Genomic DNA, 23,963 nt, shown 5'->3' with positions numbered 1-23,963 from the left:
ATTTTATATTGTTTCAAGCTTTTTTATTATTTAAATAATTATCTAATTAAATGAGCTAATATGTTAAAATATTAATTAAAAATTAAAAAAATTGAAGCAACATGAAATAAAAAATATAAATATCAATGGAGAGAAATCAAACTCGAAACTCAGGGATAAAACATTAATATTTAACTATCTAGCCAAATGAGATGATTTGTTAAAAAAGTCATATGGTGGCCATAAAACTTGCCCTGGACGCGTTTTTGCCTTCTTTCTCTAAAATTGGTCTAATTATTAATTCAAAATTAAAGTTTCAAATATACATTTAAATTACAATTAAAATTTCATCTGTATAATTACGCACCAAATTAAAATTTATATATACAATTACGTTAAATCAAAATTGATATATAATTTTCAAATTTATCCCTAAAAAAAATCAACAACTACTGCTCTCTTCCCTCCTTTGCTCACACTCCAGGTGAGAAAAACCTTCTTTTCTCACTATCAAAAGCCCCCAAAAACAAAGGGATTTTAATAAAAAGGGGAAACCAGTGATTATGCTTTTAGAGTTTGGGGTTAAGCTAGTTGGGATTAGCTGCAAAATAGGCTAATACACCCACGAAGGGTGCATTAATGTAAGTAGTAGGCTCTGATTTCCTAAAATCAGCTCTGTCATCATCATAAACATCATCTTCTCCAGGCCCTCCAACAATTGCACCAACCAAAACATTTGGGTTAGGATTAGTTGAATTAAAATAAGTGGAACCTTCCTTGCAAGCTATAAACTGAGGATGATCTTTCACCGACGGTAAAGACGACCCTCGGTGATGAATCCGTTGCGGGAATCGGTTTCCGTAACCAACCATGTACGATAACCCCTTTGGGTTATCACCTAAAATGTAATCGGCTTGGTTCTTTGCTATAGTTCGAAGAGATAACGGGGAGGCAATTAGGTTACCGCAGTTGACTGTTTGTGAAGTACGATCGAGGTAATTAGCGTAAACGAGCAGAAGGAACGAAATCGTGGTCGCATGCTGCAAGTTGCTGCCTCCGGGCTTGTAGATGAGGCCGCCGGGAGTGTAGTCGATGTGGGACGACGATGAATCGGGGATTAGTGTGCACATAAAGCTATCTGCTGACACCTTGTATGATTGCAGGGAGTACATGTTTCCTTCTAAAGCTTCCTGAAAAACAAGGGGACCCATGTGATGTCCCAAAGAAAATCTCTAAATTATGATTTTAGTCCTTCTACTATGTTACAATTTGCGATTTGATACATTTACTTTCATTTGACCTAATTAGACCGAAATAAAAGAAGTTAAATTAGAGGAGGCTTGACCTTGGAGACAAGAACGTTTAGACCAGCATGCTTATTGTCCCATCCAAATTCATTGATGTTGTCATCGGCACCAAGGGTTTTGCCATTGATTTCGATGTAATTAAGGTAAGAGTTGTCTTGCGAGGCCCTCCTTAACCATGCTGCTCCCCATAGTAATTCATCCTGATTAAAAATTTTATAAATTATAAAAGTTTTATTTTCCATGTTAGGGTGGCCGGCAACTGCCAGCGGGCCGCCACTGAGTTTAGTTAATTTTTCACTTACTTGATAGCCGCTAAAATCGCAGTAAAATGGGCAGGCACCGTCTCGAACATTAGAATTGTCACTATAAGCACCTCTAAAGTTGTCAGCATATTGAAAAACCCGAACAGAATTCCGTAACAATGTCTGGGCATACCCTGGGTCCACTGATCTGAACGCCATGGATGAAGCTGCAAGAGCGGCCGCCGTCTCTGCCGCCACTTCGGAAGCCGGGTTCGGTGCATCCACTGCATAAACCGTCCTCGCAGTATCCATATCTTCGGGTCTTTCCCAACAGTTATGGTCCTTATATGGATCTCCAACCTAAATTCACAAGAAAAATTGATTTACTTAGATTACTATTTCATGTCATTTTCACTTTGGGTTCTGTTTCTTTTCTTCAGATGATATTGCTATTAGCTAGCAACAACTCCCATACAAAAATTTCAAGAGCAGGTGGCTACTGTCAAATGCGTATCCCAAGAATGGAAGAAAAAAAAAGTAGGATTTTCCGGGAAAATTTTGTTAGTAAACGACAACCATGCACTAGAACCATAGCCGATAATCACGTTTTTACCCACTCAAACCACTGAAATGAAAGGGCCATTACCGTTGCTGCTACTAGCAGAGCACTAAAGAGTACAGTGTAGAAGAAATGAACAATTTTAACTCAACCGAGATGAGCAAAATCCGAAGTTAGACTTAAACTGCAATGGAGTTTACTAAATACCTGAACGAAAATCCGGTTAGGCTGAGAGACAGTTTTAAGCAAATAATCAGTACCCCAACGGATGGCCACAAGGGCATTTCTAAGTTCACTTGGCGGCATTAATTCTCCAAACTCAATCACGCTCCAAGCCAACATCGTCGTCGTGAAAGCCATCGGGAAACCGAACTTAACATTGTCGCCGGCGTCGAAATATCCGCCAGTTAAGTCCATGTTGTACATGGAACGGCCATCGCTCAATCCCGAATCCTCCCTCCATTTCATACGTTGGTCCCGGGGCAGAACACCAGAACGCTGCCCCTCGAAAAACAGAATCGATTTCGACAATGCATCGGAGTAATCATGGTGACCGCAACGAACCAAAGGGGAAAAAACAAGGGAAACGAAAAGAAAAAACTGCTGACGATGATGATGGTGAAGAAGAGAAAGAAGAACATAATGGAATTTCATGTGGTTTGTTTTGAGGAATAGGATTTGGGGTGTCTGGGTCTTTTGCTTTAATGCCTGGTTTTTATATATTAGATTAAGGGGGGGACGAGAAGTCACGAGGGAGAGTGGAAAGACTTTGCTTATAATGTGAGTAGGAGTGGGGAAAGCGAAAGCGCCGACACTTATTTGGGGTTTTTATATTTGTCAGTGAAGGAGTTCACATGCATCGCGAAACGTGAATGCACAATTTGCTGGTAAGTAAAACAAATACGGCCAAAGCAGACAATGGAGTGTAGGTGGAGGACTAGGAGACCATTTGGCTTTTACTCTTTAGATACCCAAATTCGAATGCTATTTGCTTATATGTACTGCAAAGTCGTATGTTCAATAGTTCTAGCTTGCTGGCTCCATCACTTTACTCATAAGAGCAGAACGAGGGACAGCATTACAGATTACGGTTAACCAAATGAACCAAATTGCTATTATAGTGATTCGCCCAAAACTACCATTACATTCTAATAAACCTCAGTAACAGATGTATAGAAAATGAATTAGGTTATTTTGTTGTTGTCAGTCGAACCCAAACTACCCTGGCCTTTAAGCAGTCTCAGAAACTGTGCATTAGGGTTTCAATTGTTGAACCATAACACGAGCATCTATTCGAGGCTGCTAAGTGTCCCCGAGATAACTTGCCTATTGTAGGAAGCAACTCTTAAGCAAACATCCATAGATAGCATAATTTTTTTTTTGAGGTATTTTAGGGTTATTATGAACTAATTAAGAAGAGAATGCCTGAACATATATAATATGTAATCGAATTCTGACTTTATATCTATTTAGTAGATTGTTATTAAATCACAGGGTTAAATCACTGAAAGTATATATATATATATATATATAATTAATGTGACGATATTGATTCCTTTAAAAAAATTTTGAAGTGTTATCCTCAAATAATTAATCGATTACTCTTAACAAAGTTAAGGTATTGTTTCGTATTGAGATTTTAGATGTAATATTTACAGATAAGGATTAAATTTCTCTGCTTATAAGGAGTAAGTGAGAGTGTAGAATGTTATATTATAATATATTTCAACAAAAAGAAATGTTGGAGGTTTTGTCTTGAAATTTGATAAGCAAATGGGGTATCCAAGAATGTAGGTAACATTTTAAGGGTGAGGACAAAGAGCTGCAATATATTCTTATCCCATACCCCAACATGGCCAAAAGGGGCGGTGCTGCTGCTTTATGCTTTTATAATACATAAATAAAAAATAATTAATTACGAGTAGTTTTAAATTTTGTGATCAGTATCTATTTTCTTAACAAGCTTAAAGGATGTAAAAAATAGTTATTGAGTTTGTTTCGATAAATATCTTGAGAAATAAATTAAAAAAAAAAGAATAATTACGCTGTGAAATAAAAACTTTTATTTGAGATATTAGGATAATTATTTGATATTATGTTAGTAGAGTTTTTTTATACTTTAGAAGTGGGTTGGGAGTTTTACAAGTGTCACTTTATTACTTGTCTTTTTTTTATTTTATTTTTGGGTAAACTACAAAAATAGTCACTTTTGTTTGTTTCAGGTTACGTTTTAGTCACTTATGTTTGAAATGTTACGTTTTAGTCACTTATGCTATTATTTTGTTACGAAATAATCACTCTCCCATTAAGTTCTGTTATTTCCCTAACGGTAATCTTACTTGGCAGTCCAACTAGATTTTAAGTGACAACTTGGATTTCCTAATGGGATGAGAATAGATTTTTTATTAAATAAATTTAATTAATTAAAATTTTAAACCCTAAATCTTAGTTAAAAAACCGTTCATCTCCTTTTTTTTTTTAGTTTTCTTTTTCGATTGACTAAAAAAGCTATTATCATTAAAAAAAATTATTCACGTATGAAAACAAAAGAGGATTCAATGGAAGGTCCAAGTATGTCTTCTTGACCGACAAATTTATGTTCTAAAACTTAAAATGAAGTGGTTGTCGATAAATAAGAATATGGTAATCATTTTTGTTCCTAATCATTATATTTTCCAATTCTTCACATTCTTGAATAATTAGTTTCTCAATCCGATTTTTTTATCCGAATCGACTTGTTTGTTCACAATCCTTTGTGGGTATCCTTTTTTTCGATTTGAAATTCTTTTAGTTGTTAATATTCATATTAAGAATTTTAATTTAGGGTTTTCATTAAACAATAAAAAAATCAAATCTTTTGTTTTTCAAGATTGAATAAAAGAGATAGAGGAATGCAAAGAAGACATACCGAACCCTCCATTGAATCCATCTTTATGAAGTAGTCAATTTGATTTCAACTATTTTAATCTTAATAATAGTTTTTCCAATCAAATGAAAAAAAACCATTGAAAAAGAAGAGATCAAGAAAAATTAAAAGAGGAGATGAACAGATTTTTAGTTAAGGTTTAGGTTTAAAATTTTAATTAATTAATTTTTTAATTAAAATTTTTTTCATCCCATTTAGAAATCCAAGTTGGCATCTAAAATCTAGTTGGACTGCCACGTAGGATTACTGTTAGAGAGATAATGGAACTTAACGGTAGAGTGATCACTTCGTAACAAAATAGTAACATAAGTGACTAAAACGTAATATTTCAAACATAAGTGACTAAAATGTAACCTGAGGCAAACAAAAGTGATTATTTTTGTAGATTACCCTTTATTTTTATGAAAAGCATATGGTAATACCTTAAAAAGGAAAATATTCAGTACATTGTTAGTGAAATTTTTAGACTATAAGTCAAGGGATTATCATATGTCTTGGGGTACAGAAAATATTTAAAATAAATAAATATTTAAAAAATGACACATGATAATTTTTAAAACGATTTGTAGAATAAAAATACACTATTAATGTACGAATATTAACCCTATCTTAAATTTATTTATAAAATTGTTTTATTTCACTCACATATAGAAATAATAGAATAACCATCTAACTTTAATTTGAATGTTAAAAAAATAGCATTTGATAGACTGATAATAAAATATATTAATTTCATAAACAAAGTTAAAATATTGCCAAATGCCCATTTTAATACTTATTTTATTTATTAGGTATGTGTTAAATAAATTTTTAAGGGTGTGTTTAAATGAGGGATTTAAAGAAATAATTTTATTTGTATCAAAGTTTTTAAAATTATAAAAATAAATTTACTTATTTAAGTAAAATTTTTGAAAAATTTCAAAATTAGAGGAATTTTAATATCTCAATTTCCTATTCAAATTCCACTTAATTTTTCTAATTTTATTGCATTTAATAAACATGGCCTCTAATAAATACTAAAACTTCAAAAATCATTTTTATTTAATTTTAATATATATTTAAAAGAGTATTTTATTAAAATTAATTATAATTTTTATAGTTATAATGATATACATTTTGAATATGTTTTATATTATGTTTAATATAATTATTATTCTTTAATTCATTAAAATCTAATACCTAAAATTTTTTAAATTATTATTTATTTAAAATAATAATTATAATCGTTAGCATTTTGAATTGATGAAATCTAAAATGCAAACATTTTAAAAATCTTCAATTTCTAAATTCTTCATCTAAACACTCTCTAAATAGATAAAGATAGTTATTCTACTTATAAATTCTTTCACTAGGTTGGTGTTACGAATTAATCATAAAACTCAATTGGAAAAATATCAATTTTTTTTTTAATGTTGAGCACTTAAAATTTATCATTTTGGGAGCAATTTAGGGGTGAGTATTTGATCGATCGAGTCAAGTTGAATCGAGAAAAAAATTTTGAGTTAGTCGAGTTGATGAATCATATTTTAGCAACCGAACTCAATTTAAATTTTTTTCGAATCAGATTGAATTGAGGCAAAAAATTTCGAGTCAAGTCGAGTCTAGTTAACGAATCCTATTATTTATACTCAATGTTGCGTTTACATGTACCAATTATTTAACTAGTAAACGAAGTAGAAAATTATTTAACTACATAAACAATATAATGGTTTTACCTTTTAACTTAATGAGTAAACATTTATAAAAAAACAACATAGTTTTGCCTTTTAACTTTAAAAAAGGTAAACATTTATCAAAATAGTGTAGTTTTACATTTTCGTATTCGGATTTTTGGATAACTCAAAATTTTGTAATTCATATTCGAGTTAAACCGAAAAACTTAATTTGTTTATTCGAGTTTATCCAAATAACTTGATTAACTCAAATAACTCGAACTATTTAATTCAAAATTTAAAAATTTATCGAGTTTTTCGAATCGAATCGGATTTTGCTTACCCCTAAGACAATGGCACTGATCATCAAATCAATAGTTGAAGTTCATATATTTATGAACGTTGTAAGAATCAAACAAGTAATCAAATCAATTAGTCTATCAATTTTTGACTCAATTAGTACAAAAGAATAAAAAAAAAAAAGAAAAATTAATAAACACAAATTCTATATTTTGGATAATACATATAAACCAAAATAAATAAATAAATAACCAAAAACATATTTTAAAATCGGTACATACGTTTTTAGCTATTCTTTTGTTTCGATTTTTAATTACCAGTTAACAACGGTTCTAAATCTTTTCAGGCACCAATCAAATAGATTAATCGATTCGATTCTAACAACATTAATATTTATCAATAATTAGACAAACTATTTAATTTTATAAACTATGAGGACTGAATTTGAAGAAATTTAAGTAAAGGGATTAATTTTTCTATTTACAAGTAAATTCCAAACATAAAATTCATTTGTAAAATTATAAAAGTACTAAAAATATCAATTATATCAACATTTTATTTTTAATAAATAATTACTTTTAAGTTTTCATAAAATCATTTTAAATATCAGTTATATATGGTTTATATATATTGATAAAAAACCATTAAACAATTTTTACTATCAATGCTTGGATAAAAGAAATAATATTTTAAGTAATTTTGAAAGAAAAATAATACTTAGGTTAATTATTACCAAATATATATATAAGAGTAATTAAAATTTTTATTTTTTTATTTTTAAAAGTAAATATAAGATTATTTAATAATTTAGCTTTTACAAATTTTTACTTGAGGGACAAGGAAATCGGAAATGGACTAGACGGAATTCCTTTTGTTGGGACGAAGCAAAACTATTCCCCATACGTCAGTCTAGGTCTAATTTTGCTTTCAATCTCTTTACTTTTCAAGTATTTGAAATTTAGTCCTTTTATTTGTAATTGCAGGAATGCATTATCTTATTGTTTAGATTTAATCATTGAAATCCAATTGATAGTACCATTAAAATAATTTCATTAAATTGAATTATGCAGTTTTTTCTTTCTAAAAAAAGTTTGATCATATAACCGTGTGGAAGCCATGTAAGCAAAAGAGAAGTATTTACTTTTATTCTATGTTTCGATAATAGCGATATTGAATTTAGAATCGAAAGCTTTATAATCTCAAATTCAATATTTTATTTGCTTATTCCGCATTTCACCCATGCAACATTGGTTACATGAGGATTTTTTTTTAATAAAATGTCATATAATCAGTTATGATATTTATTATTATTGGCCCGCTATTTGATTGGGTTCTGACCCGCACTCTATACGGTTCGTACATTGAGTTCATGTGTAAAGTGTTCGCACCCTTTTATGAGATCGCACGATTTGGGTCCACACCATCATATAGGCAAACCCACATCGTATAAACACATGTTAACATTATGATAAGATATGTGTCGATGTGCATGTTAACCTACCTATTGTATCACATCTATGACCAATAACCGTATAATATAAATACATAGTTTAACCCATTTGGAGATGATACACGCATAAATACTCAATATGATCCAATATAAAAGAGACTAAACTGAAAATATGTGAAGACTAGAGGAACAAAAAATAAAGCTTTTAATTATAATCCTAAATTCCCAACATATTTCAACAATTAAGTTCCATTTCCTTCCCTATTTCTCAACTAACCATTTTCCCCCATAAGCCGCGTCTTTCTCCGCCTCTTGCAAAGGAAGAGAAAAGATTCTTTTCAATCGATCATGGCGTCTCTATAAAATTGTCTTTTTCTTTTAATATTTTTTCTCTTCTTCATTCGGCGATTGGAATCATTGAGTTTTTCTCCTTTTCCTCGTGTCCAATTTCGTTTTTTCTTTTTTTTTTTCCTTTTTCTTTAGATTCGAAGCCAAAATGAGCGCGTATAAGCGCGTGGTACAGTTAGGGTTCAATGCGTATTCGAGTTCCATTGTGAACAGGGTCGGGCACCGGCAGATTTCTCAACTCGTGAAATCCAATGGAAAGCGTGCATTTCTCGTCGATACATTGGCTCTGGTACGTCATTTACCTTTTCCTTACTTTATTTCGTTTCAATTTCCTGTTTGGTTGTCGAGAAAACCTAGGAATAACGACGAATTTAATCTCTTTCGATTAGGAAAGTAAATTTGAATCTGTTTCCTGGTTAATTCGACTGGAATCGTTTTTTGCTTAACGATTCGGCATTTATTTTGATTATTTTACGAAAAAAGTTAGTAATGGAACTCTTGGATTTGGGTTTTCTCTGTTAATTTTCAGTTGTTTTTATACTAATAGGTTCGGAGTTTGGAAGCGCAAGGCGTGCCATCAAAACAAGCGGAGGCAATAACATCAGCAATCACGGAAGTATTGAACGACAGCTTGGAGAATGTGTCCCAGTCCTTTGTTTCAAAGGCAGAAATGCAGAAAGTAAGTTTGGTGATGTTTTTGTAATTGTTACCATGTTTTCTAGATCATTTGTGTTCATTGCGAGTGTGTTGATACTAAATTTTGCTTTATTTTACCTCTTGTAGTCTGAGATGCTTCAAGAAGCCAATTTGTCCAAGTTTAAATCGGAAGTAAAAAGTTCCCAGGTACAAATTTATACGTTTAACAAAAAACTAAGTGGCAAAGAAGAAGGAAGAAATTTATGTTATGTGCTAATATCATTATTTGGAACTTGCCATTTGACGAAGTGATCACTTCAATCTGTCTCTTATTGACTCTAATATTTGGGATTCTTTAGAAATTTCATTAGTGGCAGACGCTGAAATCTCGTACCTAGTTCAATTTGAACTAATGATGTAACACTGCATAAGTGTTTGTTTCATTTTGTTCCTTTCTTGTGTGTCAACTCAATATTGCTATTTGTGAGGCTGGGTAGGCTCGGGGTTATCCAGATACTATGTGCTTTTTAGTGCCTCTTTTTTCCTAGCACTTTTTCCTTTTCCCTTTCTCAGATGTAGATAAAGAAAGAGGTGAAGAAGATGGAAGTGGGAATGACAAATCTTGTAATAATGGTGAAATGTAGGCTAGAGAACACTACAAGTTGGGGTAGCATTAGATGGATATTTGAAGTTCAGGTGACGATGCTTCGGCAAAAGAAAACCATGAGGTTTTGGAACTAAACTAAGCTTAACTATTGACAACATATTAAGTTTTAAGTTCAAAAGTTATCCTAAGATGGAGTGCCTGTGTAGAATGGAGATACTCTCTTGGTAGATCTTTAATCGGATCAATGTTGAAATTATCATACTGAACCCTTTGTGGAAAGATTTTTCATGTGAATAGATTTCATTTGCAGAGTTCACTGTATATTTTAACTTCTGCAGTCAATTAACAACTTCATCCATATAAAAAAATACACAAATATTTTTGCCCTTGTATGTACTTTTACTCCTTTCCATCTTTCTTTGGCTAAAATATGTGGTTCTTTGGGTTTACTGCGATGTCATGCTGGTGAAACCAGAACTAGTGATTTGTTCAGTTGAAATATAGTTGTGTTCATTGCAATCTGAGCTACATCATGCCTCTTCCTTGCTTAGTGTTCTTTGATGGCCAATTTTTTTTTTTTTTCCTCTTTTTCTCATGTAAATGTCTTTCTTGGAATAAATGATTCTTAATGTTCTCTGTAGTTCATACTCATTTATTCTTTCTTAATGGCTATTTCCTTGTAATGCAGGAGCATCATTTTTCTATGTTGCAACGTGAAACTGAGAAACTTCGAGGTGACATTGAGAAGATGCGAAGTGAACTAAGGTATGTTCTCTGGATTAGAGTTGAACTGTTTAATACTTCTCCAAAAAATTTGATAGCTTGATTTTGTAAAACTGATCTCTCTAACAGGTATGAAATTGATAAGGTCACTGCAGGGCAGCGTCTGGATTTAAATCTTGAAAGAGGGTAGGTAGACTTTATTTTCAGTTGCTTCTCTTCATGATTGCACTTGCTTGCTTTATTTTCTTAACTCCTAACTGATTCTAGGCGCATACGTGATGAACTGGCCAATCAGAATGCAGAAACTACCAACCTGACAAACAAGCTAGATAGGGTGAGCGTTTGGTTGCTTATATCATTTGAAAGTCTATATTTAGATACTTTGACATGCAGCATAAACATGATGTTATGAATCATCTGCAGGAAATTCATGCATTAAGAGCCCAGTTAGAAGCTGCGAAATATGATGTAATTAAGTACTGCATAGGTACCCTCGTCTCCATATCTGCCGTTGGGCTAGCTGTACTGCGCATCTTGATGTAGTCTCGCATCTGCTTTAAGTTGTGCCAACTATTCCAACATGAACCTCCAATATCATCATTCTTTTTTTTCTGCCAACTGGATTGCTTTGGGAGTAAAAAGGGTGGGAATTACTTAATGGTTACAAGATTTTTCGTATAATTGGCAAGGAATGACAAATCCCAGTTGATCGGAACAATTATTTGTGCTTCTTTTAGGATTAAGCACGACTTATTCGATTTACTCCGTATGTTCTGTTATTGTATTCTAGGAAAGGCAAAGAGATAATCATCCAACATTGCTACCCCAGGCAATGGTGCAATTGTGTTATGCTTCTAAGTTGGTTTTTCTTTTTATCGAACTGATGATTTTGCCTTTTGTGCTAGCTGATATACGTGGATATAGAATAAAAAAAAAAAGAGAAATATGTGAAATTATGATTAATTCATTATAATTTATACATGATTTGTTTGGCCTCTTTTTGTTTTTACTGTTTGATTATTGCAAAAGCATGATTCGTATTATTTCTTTTTTATTCTATTAGGTTCTTTTTTTTTTTAAAGAATAAGAATATTTTACTATGTCAAACGGTACAGTAAATTTTATATACTGGTTCTCTTCGTTCTCTACTGACTTGAGCTGAAGATTTAACTGAGAATGTTGGTTTTAGTTTTTACTATTTATGATTATATGTTATATTTATGTTATATATAAAGGTGCACGATTTTGTATATTTTTAACTCATATTTCCTCTTATGCTATATCGTTTTTTTATATAGTCTGTTAAATTTTATTAGAGTTGTTCATGGGTTGGATAAAGTAAAAATTTTGGTTTGTTTTTATGCTAGATTAGTTCGAAAAATGAGTTTAAAATTTTGATTAAGTATGGACTGGATAAAAATGCTAAAATTTGAGTTCAGCTCGGCCTGTCCGTATTAAAAAATACCGTATTAAAAATATATATTATTTTGTATATAAAATAAATTTAAAAAATATAATACTTCAAATATACTAAAATATTAAAATAAAAATATTTTTAAACAAATTGAAAAAATTAAAAATATACTAAATAACACTAAGATAAATGCAATTTGGTGAGCAAATATTTTTAAAATAGTAGCAAAATTAATAATAAAAAACGATAATTTAATAGCGAAATAATAGTAAAACAATGAAAAACAGTGACAGAACAACAAAGATATAGTAGATTTTTTTATAAATTCGAGCCGATCTGAGTCAAAAAAGTTTATTAGTAGTCTAACCTGTTTAAAAAATAAGTCTTATTTTTTTTCCCAAACTCATTTTTTGGATTTATATTTTTGCGCAAATCCTCTCACTTTTCAGTCAAGCCTTCGAGTGACCCGGTCCATTAACAAATCTAATTTGAAAACATATTATAGTATTAAGATAATTATAAATTTAATATTTAGTGTAGGGAAAATATTCATTTACACCGATTTTATATATTTTTGTAGATTAAAATTCTAACAATTCAACTGTTATATTTTATTGATATAGATTATACATGTTAAATTTTATGTGAATTAAAATTGAAAACAACTTATTTTATATGAAAAAAATTAAATTGTTCAATAAATATAAATTATATACACTATTTTAAATCAATATGACATGATAACTACAAAATTAATAAATTTCGTAATAAATAAATGTAAATTTAATGTAATTATAATTTATTTAAAAAATATATTTAAAACATGGGTTCTATTTTATTTTAAAAAACCCAACAGAACAACAGTTAACTCCATTAATTTGCTTTGCTTTCTATTTCTGCCTTTTCAATCCCATTCATTTTCCACTCCGGAGGAAATGGGCAACTCAGTCTGTAACTCGGCACAGCGACGAGTCGAGTCGCTCGTGGAGCAGTGAGTCCAAACGAATCGCTCATGTCAAGCTCCGTGGCCTTCATTCCATTAGGCAACTCCCAGTTAAAGCAATGAAGCAAATGAGCCACACTTAACTCCAACCCATATAACCCGAGTTGCATTCCCGGGCAGGACCTTCGACCCGACCCAAATGGAATGAATTCAAAGTTATTGCCCTTAAAATCAGGTCCACCCTCATCCAAAAACCTACTAGGTTTAAACACATTCGGGTCCTTCCATGATGACGGGTCACGCCCAATAGCCCATGCATTGATCATTATTCGCGATTTCCTGGGTACCCAATACCTGCCAAGGACGGAGTCCACGGCTGTCTCATGGAGGAGGAGAGGGATAGGTGGATGTAGACGTAGGGTTTCTTTAATGGCACATTTTAGGTAGGTTAACTTTTCAAGATCCGATTCATGGACGACCCGCTCCAATCCAACCACGTCACTAAGTTCTTGTTGAACTTTCTTGAGCTCTTCCGGACTGTTCATTAGCTCCGCCATTGCCCATTCTATTGCCGACGCCACAGTTTCAGTTCCACCAAACATTACGTCCTACAGAGGGGCAAAAGTTAAAAAATTGTTTTAATCATAGACGAAATTATTATATTAACTTATAATTTCATAAATTTTGAAGGAGTTAATTGATAAATTTACTATTTTAAAAGTACCAAATTAAAAATATTAAATTATAATTTTGATATAAGAATTAAATTTTAAATTTTAATATAATAGAGAAACCAAAATTAAAATTCACCAAATAAAAACATCATTGTTCACCACATGCATGAATCTTTGTAGGGATTGCAACGTAATGAGAAGGTTTTTTGCCGTGCCATCTTCAGCTCGATTTTTGTATATCCCGCCCCAACCTCATCTTGAGTCCTATTTTATTTAAAATTCTAATTTTAAAGTAGTGATTAAAATTTTGTTTTATCTAATATCTAGATAATACGGAGTTTATAAATTTTTCTATCTCGTTTCCTCAATATTGTAATAAATTAGTGGTTAAAATAAACAAAAATATAATTAAAAAGAGTTAAATGTTCTAAACTATGATCCTCATTTTAAATTAGTTCTTAAACTTTAAAATATTTTAAGTACATCTTAAACTATCTAAGTTATATCAATCAAGTATTTTTTTATTAAACCGTTAAATGAAACGTCGAATCTTATGTAACTAAATTTAAAATATTTTTTTAAATAAAATATTGCGACATAACTTTTAAAAATGAAAACTAAAAATAAAGTAAAATTTTTATTTTAGATTATATCATATAAAATTACTTATTAAATTAACGATTTTATAGAGATATACATCTATAGTTTGAATATATCAATGGGATTCAAGTCATTGTTGTATCTCTATGTTTGTGTGTTTATATGTATATGTAGGTGTAAAGATGTTACCATGATGATAGCTTTGATGTTATCTTTGGTGAGCTGAATGGAAGAATTGGAGGACTCATTATAATCTCCTTTGAAAACATTTTCGCTGTAAAACGCCATTAATTCATCCACCATGTCGTCATCGTATTTGGCTGCTGCATCATCACCCGTCTTCCTCCTCTCCCTCGTCACCAAATGTTCATCGATAATATGATCGATGAACCCATCCAGCGATGCCCGAGCCTTCACCAACCTCTTCTGAAACTCTCCCCCATGGATCCATCCCATCCATGGAAAAAAATCCGCTATGTTGAATGCCCCAAATAGCTTCGAAAACTCCTGCAATATCTTCACGAGCTCCTCTTGCCCGTCACGCGAAAACGACCCGAACGCTGTTCTGTAAGTAATGTTTCTCGTCAAAGCGAACACCAACTCCCCGACGTTGAGAGGCGAACCCAGGCTTTTCATCACTGTTCGAACCGTCGAGCCGACTTCTTCACGGACGGAGGCCCATGACTCCGCCCGTTTCCTGCTGAACACTTTCATGACACAGATTTTACGCATTTGACGCCAAAATGGACCGTAGTTGGCAAAGGCCATATCAGCTCTATCGTAAGTTAAATACACTATCGCATCATTTGCGGGTCGGTTCGAGTATATGCTGTCTTGGGTGAGTAGGACCTCTCTCGCCATCTCCGGCGTCGATACAGCCACTATGTGGAGCTTCCCCATGGTTAGGTGGAGGAGACCGGCGTGACCGTACTGTCGAGATAGGTGAGCTAGGCCCCGGTGAGTCAATTGGTCCATCATCATCATGTTGCCGATGATGGGGTAGCCTTTGGGACCTGGTGGGTATGGGGTTTTCCTGGGGAGCCCGAACATGAAAACAAAGGAAACCAACAGTGCTGAAACAAGGAAGAAGATGGGGGGTGATTGAGGAGATAACAGAGTTTGCAAAGAATCCATTAGATTATTCATGAAATTTAGATACAGATAATCGCTGGTTTATTTAAGAGCTTGAGAGGGGTAGCCTTAACAGAGGGCTAAAGTCTAAACACTCTAATAGTTCAAGACATAAGACTCAAAGGGTTGAGGGCTTCTAAGGAGGTGACAGCTAATGCTACATTTTTTTTTTTTTTTTGATAGAAGCTAATGCTACATTTTACTTCTATATTTGGAGGGTTGTTTTTTTCTTCTTAAATTGATTTCGGTATAATTATTAATTTAGTCCTTTTGGGATTTAAAATGTGTTTCGACACCATGAAATAATTGCAATAACATATAATATTACACTAAAATAATAATTACGTAATTACAAGAAATTTTAAGTTTTTAAATAAAAATTAATTTAAAAGTCATAATTAAATATCCTAGTGTGATTTTCTCATTTCTATTTTTTTTATAATTATAATAAAATAATTACAATATTCCAATTATAATTAATTTAGTACAAATTACAATATCTTTTATGTCAATTTTACGATTTATAAAGACTAATTCTTTCGAGATTTATGGCTACTACCCTAAAAATATTGTTTCTAGGGTTCAAATATGAATTCTTTCTTTATGAGTGCAATACTATTACAGCCGAAATTTGTTAGTTTAATCTTTCTACTTAGGGATGGACCGCCCCTTTGAAATTTTTAGATTTTTAAATTTTATATATAAATTATCATATATTTTAGATTTGGTGCCCATATTGTATAACATTCGCCTTTTGGTCAAATTGTATCTCATATAATTCGCCCCTTAAGCCATAAGGTTATACTTTATATTAACAAAGTATTTTTCAGTTTTAATTATATAACTTTAATAATAATCAAATATTAATGTGTGATGGGCCTTAAAAGACTAAGCTTAGAGGCCCAATATGGACTTTAAAGTTAAATTTCAGAATTAATTAAATTGACCCATACCCATACATATACTCGTGTCTACTGTAACAACCGAACGAGCATTTTTAACCATGAATTTTTAGTATAATATTAATTATTCTTTTTGCATATTGGAAAGAAATATTTAACTTGGTATAATTTGGCTTTTTATTTTTATAATGTTATCAATAGGTTCAAATTGATAACAATGTTACTTGTCGTTAAACCGATAATGTAGAACTTTTTTAATTAATCTAAAACATATTGTTGACATATAAATTTATTATTTGTTAAACAGGGTTAATTAAATTTGCAAATAGCTCCAATCATGCGACCGATTTAGAATACAAAATTAGGCACTAAAACTAGAACTTTTAGTCTCTACTAGGTAATTGATTAATCATTTTTCCTTTTCCTTGTAGCCAAATATCATGAATGGAAAGTTAATAAATTTCATTAATAAAACATTGTATTTTTTCATAATTTTTATGGTAAAAATAAAATGTGATAATTTTCTTCCCAAAATATGGCATAGGATAAAACCAATTTTAGGTATTTTTAAGTACCCAAGAGTGAATTTTCCAATACCAGATATAAAATAAATTCATATACTATATTGAATTTGTTGTGCTAATAATAATTGCTTAAAATATTTAATTTTTTTTTAATTACAAGAGGAGGGTAAAACCTTAATAGTAACGCGACTAACTCGACTCAAATCCAGACCACACTTGAGGTGGTAGATGTAAAATTCTTTCCAAACTATTGTTTTTCAATCAACAACATGAATTAATTATGTGCTGATATATTCAAATTTTCATTTTCTTTGATTAAGTATTATGCTTTTTAACTCGTAGTTCTTCCCCAACCCTTAAATAAGAGGATAATGTGTTTCAATGCACTCGAACTCACGTCCTCTTACACCGGCAATAATACCGATGCTAACTGAACTATGACTCAATTGACAATTGTCATTTGTTTTAAATGAATGAGTTTATTGTTTTTCTCTTGTATTCAATTTTTTTTTATAAAGGGAGGAAATTTTAATTATTTAGATTCGAAAATTTTTGACCTATAATAAAATCTACGTATTTCGTTTTGTTGTTGAAAACCTAATCTTTAATATCATTTCGGTCCTATAACTGTTCATTACAGCAGTAAGCACAAATTGGGGTTAAGAGATTTATCTACATCTGCAAAAATAATGGTTACATTATTATTATTTTAGTAAAAAATATTTTTAATTAATTCAATTTTTTAGAATTTTCTTTTATTATGACCTAACATCAATAATGTGAATTACCACGTAAACTGTCATATTAGTAGCTAGTATAATTTTTTAATGGTTCATTGTAACAAAAATTGTCCAATTTGACAAAATAAAAGTCTGAAAGTCAAATATAATAAAAAGAAAAATAGGGTCAAATTGACAATAGTTATAAGGATTGAAGATTAAATTTGTGATTATACTTAATTTTTAAATGAAGTAAAAGGAAAAAAAAAAGTTAACCAAATAGGTGAAAATGTACAATTTGAAAAATAGAAATATCAATTTTGAACAAATAAAAATAAAAGGATTGAATCTGTATAAATCGATAAGTTTGTGGACAATCTTTAGAATTTAACCTATTATAAAACAACAGTGATTAGGCACTATTTATTTTATAAAAAGTAAATTAAGAATATTATCTAGAATGGCAAAACTCGAACTACTCAATAAATTTTAAATTTAGAGAAATTTTTTTTTTTTAGAAGTGGATGCGGAACAAGGTGGGGTGGATTATTTTTTTTGGACAATGGGTATGGAGCAATAATCGTAATTGCTTAGCCATCCTACCCAAATCTACTATATGAAATTACAATTTTATCTTTATACATATAATTATTAAAAGGATAAAAATGTAATAACATATTATAAAAAAATATGACTTAAAAAGGTTGAAAATATTAAAGATAAGTAACAAAAATTAAATTGAAGCAGAGAGCACTTGGACGTAGATAAATGTATCCAACATCCATAGTGTAGCGGGACAGGTGGTGAAGTAGAGCATGTCAACTGTAGAACAGTGGTGACTTTGACAACACTCACCTCCGTTTCACTCCTTTGGCATCATTAATATAATTGTGTAGAAGAAAAGCCGAAAGTTGACAAGAGCTTTGATCCATTGGTTAAATAATTAAAAAAAATTAATCTTAATAAGAATTTAATTTAATTTTTTAATCCTTAATAATTCAGTTTAAATTATTTTAACACAAAGCTCTAAATATATAATTTTTTTTTAATAATATTATTATAGGTTCTAATCATATCTGTTATTTTTAATAATACGCTTGGCCTTTTCGAACCCACGTCCTCCTACACTGACAACAATACTCATACCAATCGTGTTAAGACTCAATCCGCAATTAATATTGTTAATTTCATTGTTACCATTGATGGTAAATCTTTATGGTTTATGGTAACTTAATTACTATTAAGATTTAGTAACTTAATTACTTAATATTAAGGATATATTTAGTAAATGAGTATAAACAAGGAAGTCTACAGCTCAAGTATTTACTCTCTTGTCATATTTCGACCAATATTTCTTTTATACCCAAAAAAGATAGAAAAAAAACAATCTTACCAAAATCGTGTAATTTTTATTATTGAAATTGATTTTGATAATTTTGATTATTTATGTTTTCAATACTGATTTTGATTCTCGCTCATAAGAATGAAATATATTTTATGATTAATTATTATCTCTTTAAAATGTACTAATAAGAAAAGATTTGTCTTTGTTATCGACAATGAGTATCATGATTAGAATTAAAATATATTATTGGAAGTACAGAATATAATTGGAATATGATTTTTTTTTCTAAATACGTTTCAAATTGGATGAGAATTTTATTTTTAATTTTTTGAACAATCTCGTTATAGGTTCTGATCGTATCTGTTCTTTCTAACACAATATCTATAACTACCCATAGTCTCTCCCAAACCCATAAATAAGAAGATAATGCATTTCAATACACTTAAATTCATATCTTCCTATATTGATAACAATGCACACACTAATCGAATTAAGACTTAATCGACAAAATTTATTTTTAATTTTTAATTTCAGCCTACCACAATTTTTGTGACTACAATTGTAGTTTTATTTGTAGAATATGACGATTTTGATCATGAAATAATTAAAACTAATATAAAATATAGTATAAATTATTAAATTATTCATAAAAAAATTATATGGAAGACAAGAGTGTTGCTTTGAGAGGGCTTTACTGCATCCACAAGCACGTGTCCTCAAATGAAGGCCCACTACTTATATAATTAACAATATTTATGTCAGCTTAACTACTAAATTAATCTTCCACGCATCGATAAACTGTTTGTGAAATAAAATAAAATAAAAAAAAGATCGCTAGTGTATTAAATATTAACTCATATAAATAAAAATAAAAGATTCGTAGGTTAAATAAATAAGTATTACGTTCAAGCCAGTTTTGAGTTCATCTTATTTTTAGTTTCGGGTTCAAGTCATTTGCTTTTGCGAGTTTGGATAGATTTTGACCACTTCAAATTCTATCATTTCAAATTACTTTTCAAATCATTTTAAATTCTAATTAATTCAAGTTGATATCAATTGAATGAATTTAACTGGTAAACTTTTTATAATCAAATCAAGAATTCCAACCAATTGAATCGAGACATGAAAACAAGAAATGAAAAGTTTATAATCAAATCAAGAAGTCCAACGAATTGGATTGAGACGTAAAAAGGAGAAGAAGAGTTTATAATCAAATTCTTAGAAGAAAGGGAGAAATTTCAACATTTATTTAAAACAAATATCTAAATCAAGTCGATTGAATCTTAGTTCGTTTAAGTTAATCGAATCGAGTTATTCAAATTATTCAAGTCAACTTGAATAAGTAATTCGAGTTTCGAGTTCAAATCGAGTTGAATTTTATAATTCGAATAACAGATTTGTGTAAATATCTTTTTGGTCCTTGTCAAATTTGAAAATGAATAAGTTAGTCTCTTTCTCAACAAAACTTACAAAAAAATCAAAATATTTTTAAAATTAAAATATTTATAAAATTCTTAAATTTATATTTTGAAAAAATTAAAAATTTCAAAAAATATAAAATATATATAAAGAAAATTAAAAATTTCTAGAATAATAATTTTGGGGACCTAAATAAGTTAATTAATGATTCAAGTTTATCATACTAAAGTATTTTTTATTATTTTGCTTTGAAAAAATTTTAAATTTATGTGTTCTAACATGAAATTAGTTATATTGTAACAATATTTTAATTTGACAATGTTTAATTTTTTTAATTTAACTCAAACAATTTCCCTTGATTCGAAAAAAATTCAAATCGAGTTAGGATGATAAAATAAGACTTGTCAACTCGATTAACTCGAAATTTTTTGACTCAACTCGATCGAATGTTTACCCTTAGTTCTAGATATTGTGTCAAAATATATATAATTTTATATATATATATATATATATATATATATATATATATATATTAGAGCGATCATGGTTGGCGGTCTGCCCGCCCAAGGCCCGCCTAAAAATGGGAGGGTTTGGGTAAAAATATAGGCCAAAAATGGGCTTGGGCAAAAAATGAGGCCCGTTTAAAAAAGCGGGCGGGCCTCGAGTAAGAGTTTTTGGCCCGAGCCGGCCCGCCCAATTATATATTAATATATTTTTGTTTTTATTTTAATTATTTTAAATTTTAATATAACTATTTTTATTATATTGTTAATTTGTGTATTGTTTTAAGAATTGTTTTAGTATTATTTTTATTTGTTTTAATATTTATTTTATGTTTTTAAATATATTTGATTTATTATATTTTAAATTTTTTATTTAATAAAATAAGAAAAAAAATTAATATGGGTCGGGCCGGGCCGGGCTCGGGCTTAATAATTTTATTTTGGGCGGGCTTGGGTAAAATTTTAGGCCCATATTTCGGGCCGGGCCGGGCCCGGGCCTAGTAGACGGGCCTAAAATTTTACTTGGGCCTGGCCCGAACCCGGCCCGGCCCGGCCCATGATCACCTCTAATATATATATATATATATCAAAACCAAACAAGGGGTAATTTAGAATTCCCAATCAGAATGAAATGTAGATAGAGTAGTTGGGCCTACCAGATGTACCATTTTGTAATCATAAAAGTGGTCCAGTTCAATGTTTTTAGGACTTTGCAGACACATGGTCTTGGCCTCTTGCTTCTTCTTCAGGCCACTCTGCCTCCGACCCCACCCCTTCCCCATTTTTCTTCCTTTTTATTCCATAAATTCCAACCACTTGGCCACCTTTCATTTCTCCCTCTCAAAAAATCACATCTCTATTATTTTTCAAAGTTTTCGTACCTTTAAAAATAAAAAATTTTAATTTCATCCAACATTTTAAATTAATTTCTAAATTTTAATAATAATCTAATTAAAATTTCAAAATATTAATCAATAAATTTTTTGGTGGATTTTAACTTCATTTTAAACATTAAATGTTTACTTGAATATAACATAAAACGTTATTATATATTGTTAACTGTTTTATTGTGTTCTGATGATGGAGGAGATTCAATATTTATAAGATATAGTTATTGTTGATCAAAATGACATCTTAGATAGATTCCACGCAAACAGACATGTATACTATTCTATACTTAACACGTGTCGTTTAACTTCATATTCTCTACCTGCAAACACTCAAAAACATGCAAACTTGGCTTACAAACCTTCCTTACAAGCCCTTAATGTATTCGAGAGTTGACATTTCAAGTTGTATTCAAGTTTCGAATCAATAATGAAAAATATCATAACATATATGTATTTACGGCATAAACAATTTTGAAAATCCATTCTCAAGCCAAGTGAATCATTTTGAATGAAAAAAATATCAAAAACATAAAATTCAGACTCGTAAATAAATTGACAAAAAAAATCTAAAACTAAGAGTATAACAAACCCTAAAAATATTTAATCCAATAACAATTAAACCCCAACCTCAAACCTATCCTAGTATACCTAACTTCAAAAACTCGGAACCAACCGGGTTGACTCGACTGAATCGTTCACTGCCAGTTCTTTCCTTTTCCTCATTTCCAAAACTTTCCTATGGCTATTGGAGTGCAAATCACCGGAAAATGTGGGACTACAAGCCGGTCTATATTCAGGAAAAAGTCGACCGGACTTGTAACGAACCCCACAAGCGTTGCACAAGGTTTTGGCACCAAGAGGACCGGTTCGCCACTGTGGAGTCTTCTGAACTTGGCAATGACTGCATCGCCGTTGGAAAGGGTTCCCACTTGACAACCCACTACCTTGAACCGCCACCGGTTTTTTCTTCTGGTTCTTTGTCGGCGGTACTCTGAAACCATTAGCCAACTCCGTAGAAGTCATGGAAGACCCCGAGCAAGTACTCGAAGATGATGCTGTCGAAGACGATGACTCGGAAGTAGGCAGTGACCCAACCGACCATGTCGGGACTGTCGGTTTAGACCTCTTGCTCCTCGCTTTACTTGGAACCGACGATGAAAGAGACGGCGTTTTCACAAAAACCGGGCCGGTTTCCGCTTCAAACCGAGTTCCTGCATGGTTATCAGTTTCCTTCTTAAAAACAGGGCATGGCAAAGGAATCTCCGGTACCGAATCGTCCACAAAGTGAGACACCCATTCAAGCCCTGCTATTTCATCATCCTAAAGAAAACAAAAACAAAAAATTCAAAATTTTGAATTCAAAAAGAGGAGGGATTTTTTTTTTAAATTACTTAAAATTAATGAAAAATTACCGGTACGGAGAGTGTAAAACTGGTGGAATTAGAGTTACTACCATCATCTGCAACACGTTGTTGATATGAAGTAGAAACAGAGTTTTTTTCTTCTTCTTCAACGGAACCTTCATCAAATTCTCCGTTATTGAAATCAAGGAAGCAATCGATGGAGAAATCTTCACCCGCAACGGCGCCGTTCATAACATTCATGACCAAGAAATCATCGAAAACGTGGTGGGTGTTTTGCATGGTCAGTTCTCTTACACTCGATTTCAAAGCTCTCAAATCCATGCAACAATCCGTTTCTATTCCCAAAAACCAAATCAAATTCAACATCAATTTTCAGTTAAACCCCATAAATAATATATATATATATATATATATATATTATATGAAAGTATGATTTACCTGGTAAAGAAAATAAAGAACAAATGTAGGAACGAAGACTAAACTGATGGAAAAGGTGAGCAAATGGTTGAAGGCTTGTTCGTGGGCGAAACTAATGCTGGAGTTAATGGGTTTATCCTTTTTTATGTCTCTCCACCAAAATTTCTACTTAGGTCTAATTTTCATTTTACTCCCTCTTTCACTGAAATTTAATTATTTAATCCTTTTACTTTTATTATATCAAGCAACCACCTTTAATAATTAACAATTCAATTATTTGAATTTTTTACTATTATTCAATCATACAATTAAAGCCATCAACTGAATGTTTAAATGTCATTATTTTAATGAAAACAACTATTGATTTTATCAACTTAGACCTACTGATA

At 31.0% G+C, this 23,963-nt stretch overlaps 4 protein-coding genes across 6 annotated transcripts; 1 reads left to right on the top strand and 3 right to left on the bottom strand.

Moving 5' to 3' along the window:
* Positions 1 to 242: 242 nt before the first annotated feature.
* LOC108461950 (endoglucanase 24-like) lies at positions 243 to 2,908 on the bottom strand. 2 transcript variants are annotated; one of them, XM_017761947.2, is made up of 4 exons: positions 2,295 to 2,907; positions 1,589 to 1,888; positions 1,325 to 1,486; positions 243 to 1,169 (listed from the first exon to the last, which is right to left on the bottom strand). In XM_017761947.2, the coding sequence occupies exons 1-4, from the start codon at positions 2,739 to 2,741 to the stop codon at positions 567 to 569; spliced, it is 1,512 nt and encodes a 503-aa protein (XP_017617436.1). In that variant the 5' UTR covers positions 2,742 to 2,907; the 3' UTR covers positions 243 to 566. The 2 variants fall into 2 exon arrangements, with proteins under 2 accessions (XP_017617436.1, XP_052880298.1); XM_053024338.1 differs by having other exon boundaries at positions 1,325 to 1,888; positions 2,295 to 2,908.
* Positions 2,909 to 8,576: 5,668 nt separating this feature from the next.
* On the top strand, positions 8,577 to 11,692 carry LOC108461725 (protein FMP32, mitochondrial-like). Its single transcript, XM_017761648.2, has 7 exons — positions 8,577 to 9,052; positions 9,311 to 9,442; positions 9,547 to 9,606; positions 10,695 to 10,771; positions 10,859 to 10,915; positions 10,997 to 11,063; positions 11,153 to 11,692. Exons 1-7 carry the CDS (start codon positions 8,912 to 8,914, stop codon positions 11,270 to 11,272), a joined length of 654 nt encoding a protein of 217 aa, XP_017617137.1. The 5' UTR covers positions 8,577 to 8,911; the 3' UTR covers positions 11,273 to 11,692.
* A 1,233-nt stretch (positions 11,693 to 12,925) lies between these two features.
* LOC108462244 (cytochrome P450 84A1-like) lies at positions 12,926 to 15,651 on the bottom strand. The gene is made up of 2 exons (XM_017762219.2): positions 14,550 to 15,651; positions 12,926 to 13,694 (listed from the first exon to the last, which is right to left on the bottom strand). Exons 1-2 carry the CDS (start codon positions 15,504 to 15,506, stop codon positions 13,017 to 13,019), a joined length of 1,635 nt encoding a protein of 544 aa, XP_017617708.2. The 5' UTR covers positions 15,507 to 15,651; the 3' UTR covers positions 12,926 to 13,016.
* A 6,624-nt stretch (positions 15,652 to 22,275) lies between these two features.
* On the bottom strand, positions 22,276 to 23,731 carry LOC108462884 (GATA transcription factor 5-like). 2 transcript variants are annotated; one of them, XM_017762793.2, is made up of 3 exons: positions 23,596 to 23,731; positions 23,206 to 23,492; positions 22,276 to 23,113 (listed from the first exon to the last, which is right to left on the bottom strand). In XM_017762793.2, exons 2-3 carry the CDS (start codon positions 23,476 to 23,478, stop codon positions 22,448 to 22,450), a joined length of 939 nt encoding a protein of 312 aa, XP_017618282.1. In that variant the 5' UTR covers positions 23,479 to 23,492; positions 23,596 to 23,731; the 3' UTR covers positions 22,276 to 22,447. The 2 variants fall into 2 exon arrangements, with proteins under 2 accessions (XP_017618282.1, XP_052880695.1); XM_053024735.1 differs by lacking the exon at positions 23,596 to 23,731 and having other exon boundaries at positions 23,206 to 23,565.
* Between the last annotated feature and the right edge of the window lie 232 nt (positions 23,732 to 23,963).

Source organism: Gossypium arboreum, chromosome 13 (assembly GCF_025698485.1).
Source record: "Gossypium arboreum isolate Shixiya-1 chromosome 13, ASM2569848v2, whole genome shotgun sequence".
NCBI lineage: Eukaryota > Viridiplantae > Streptophyta > Magnoliopsida > Malvales > Malvaceae > Gossypium > Gossypium arboreum.
Note: the sequence above shows the minus strand (reverse complement) of the source record. Positions and strands in the feature narration are given on the sequence as shown.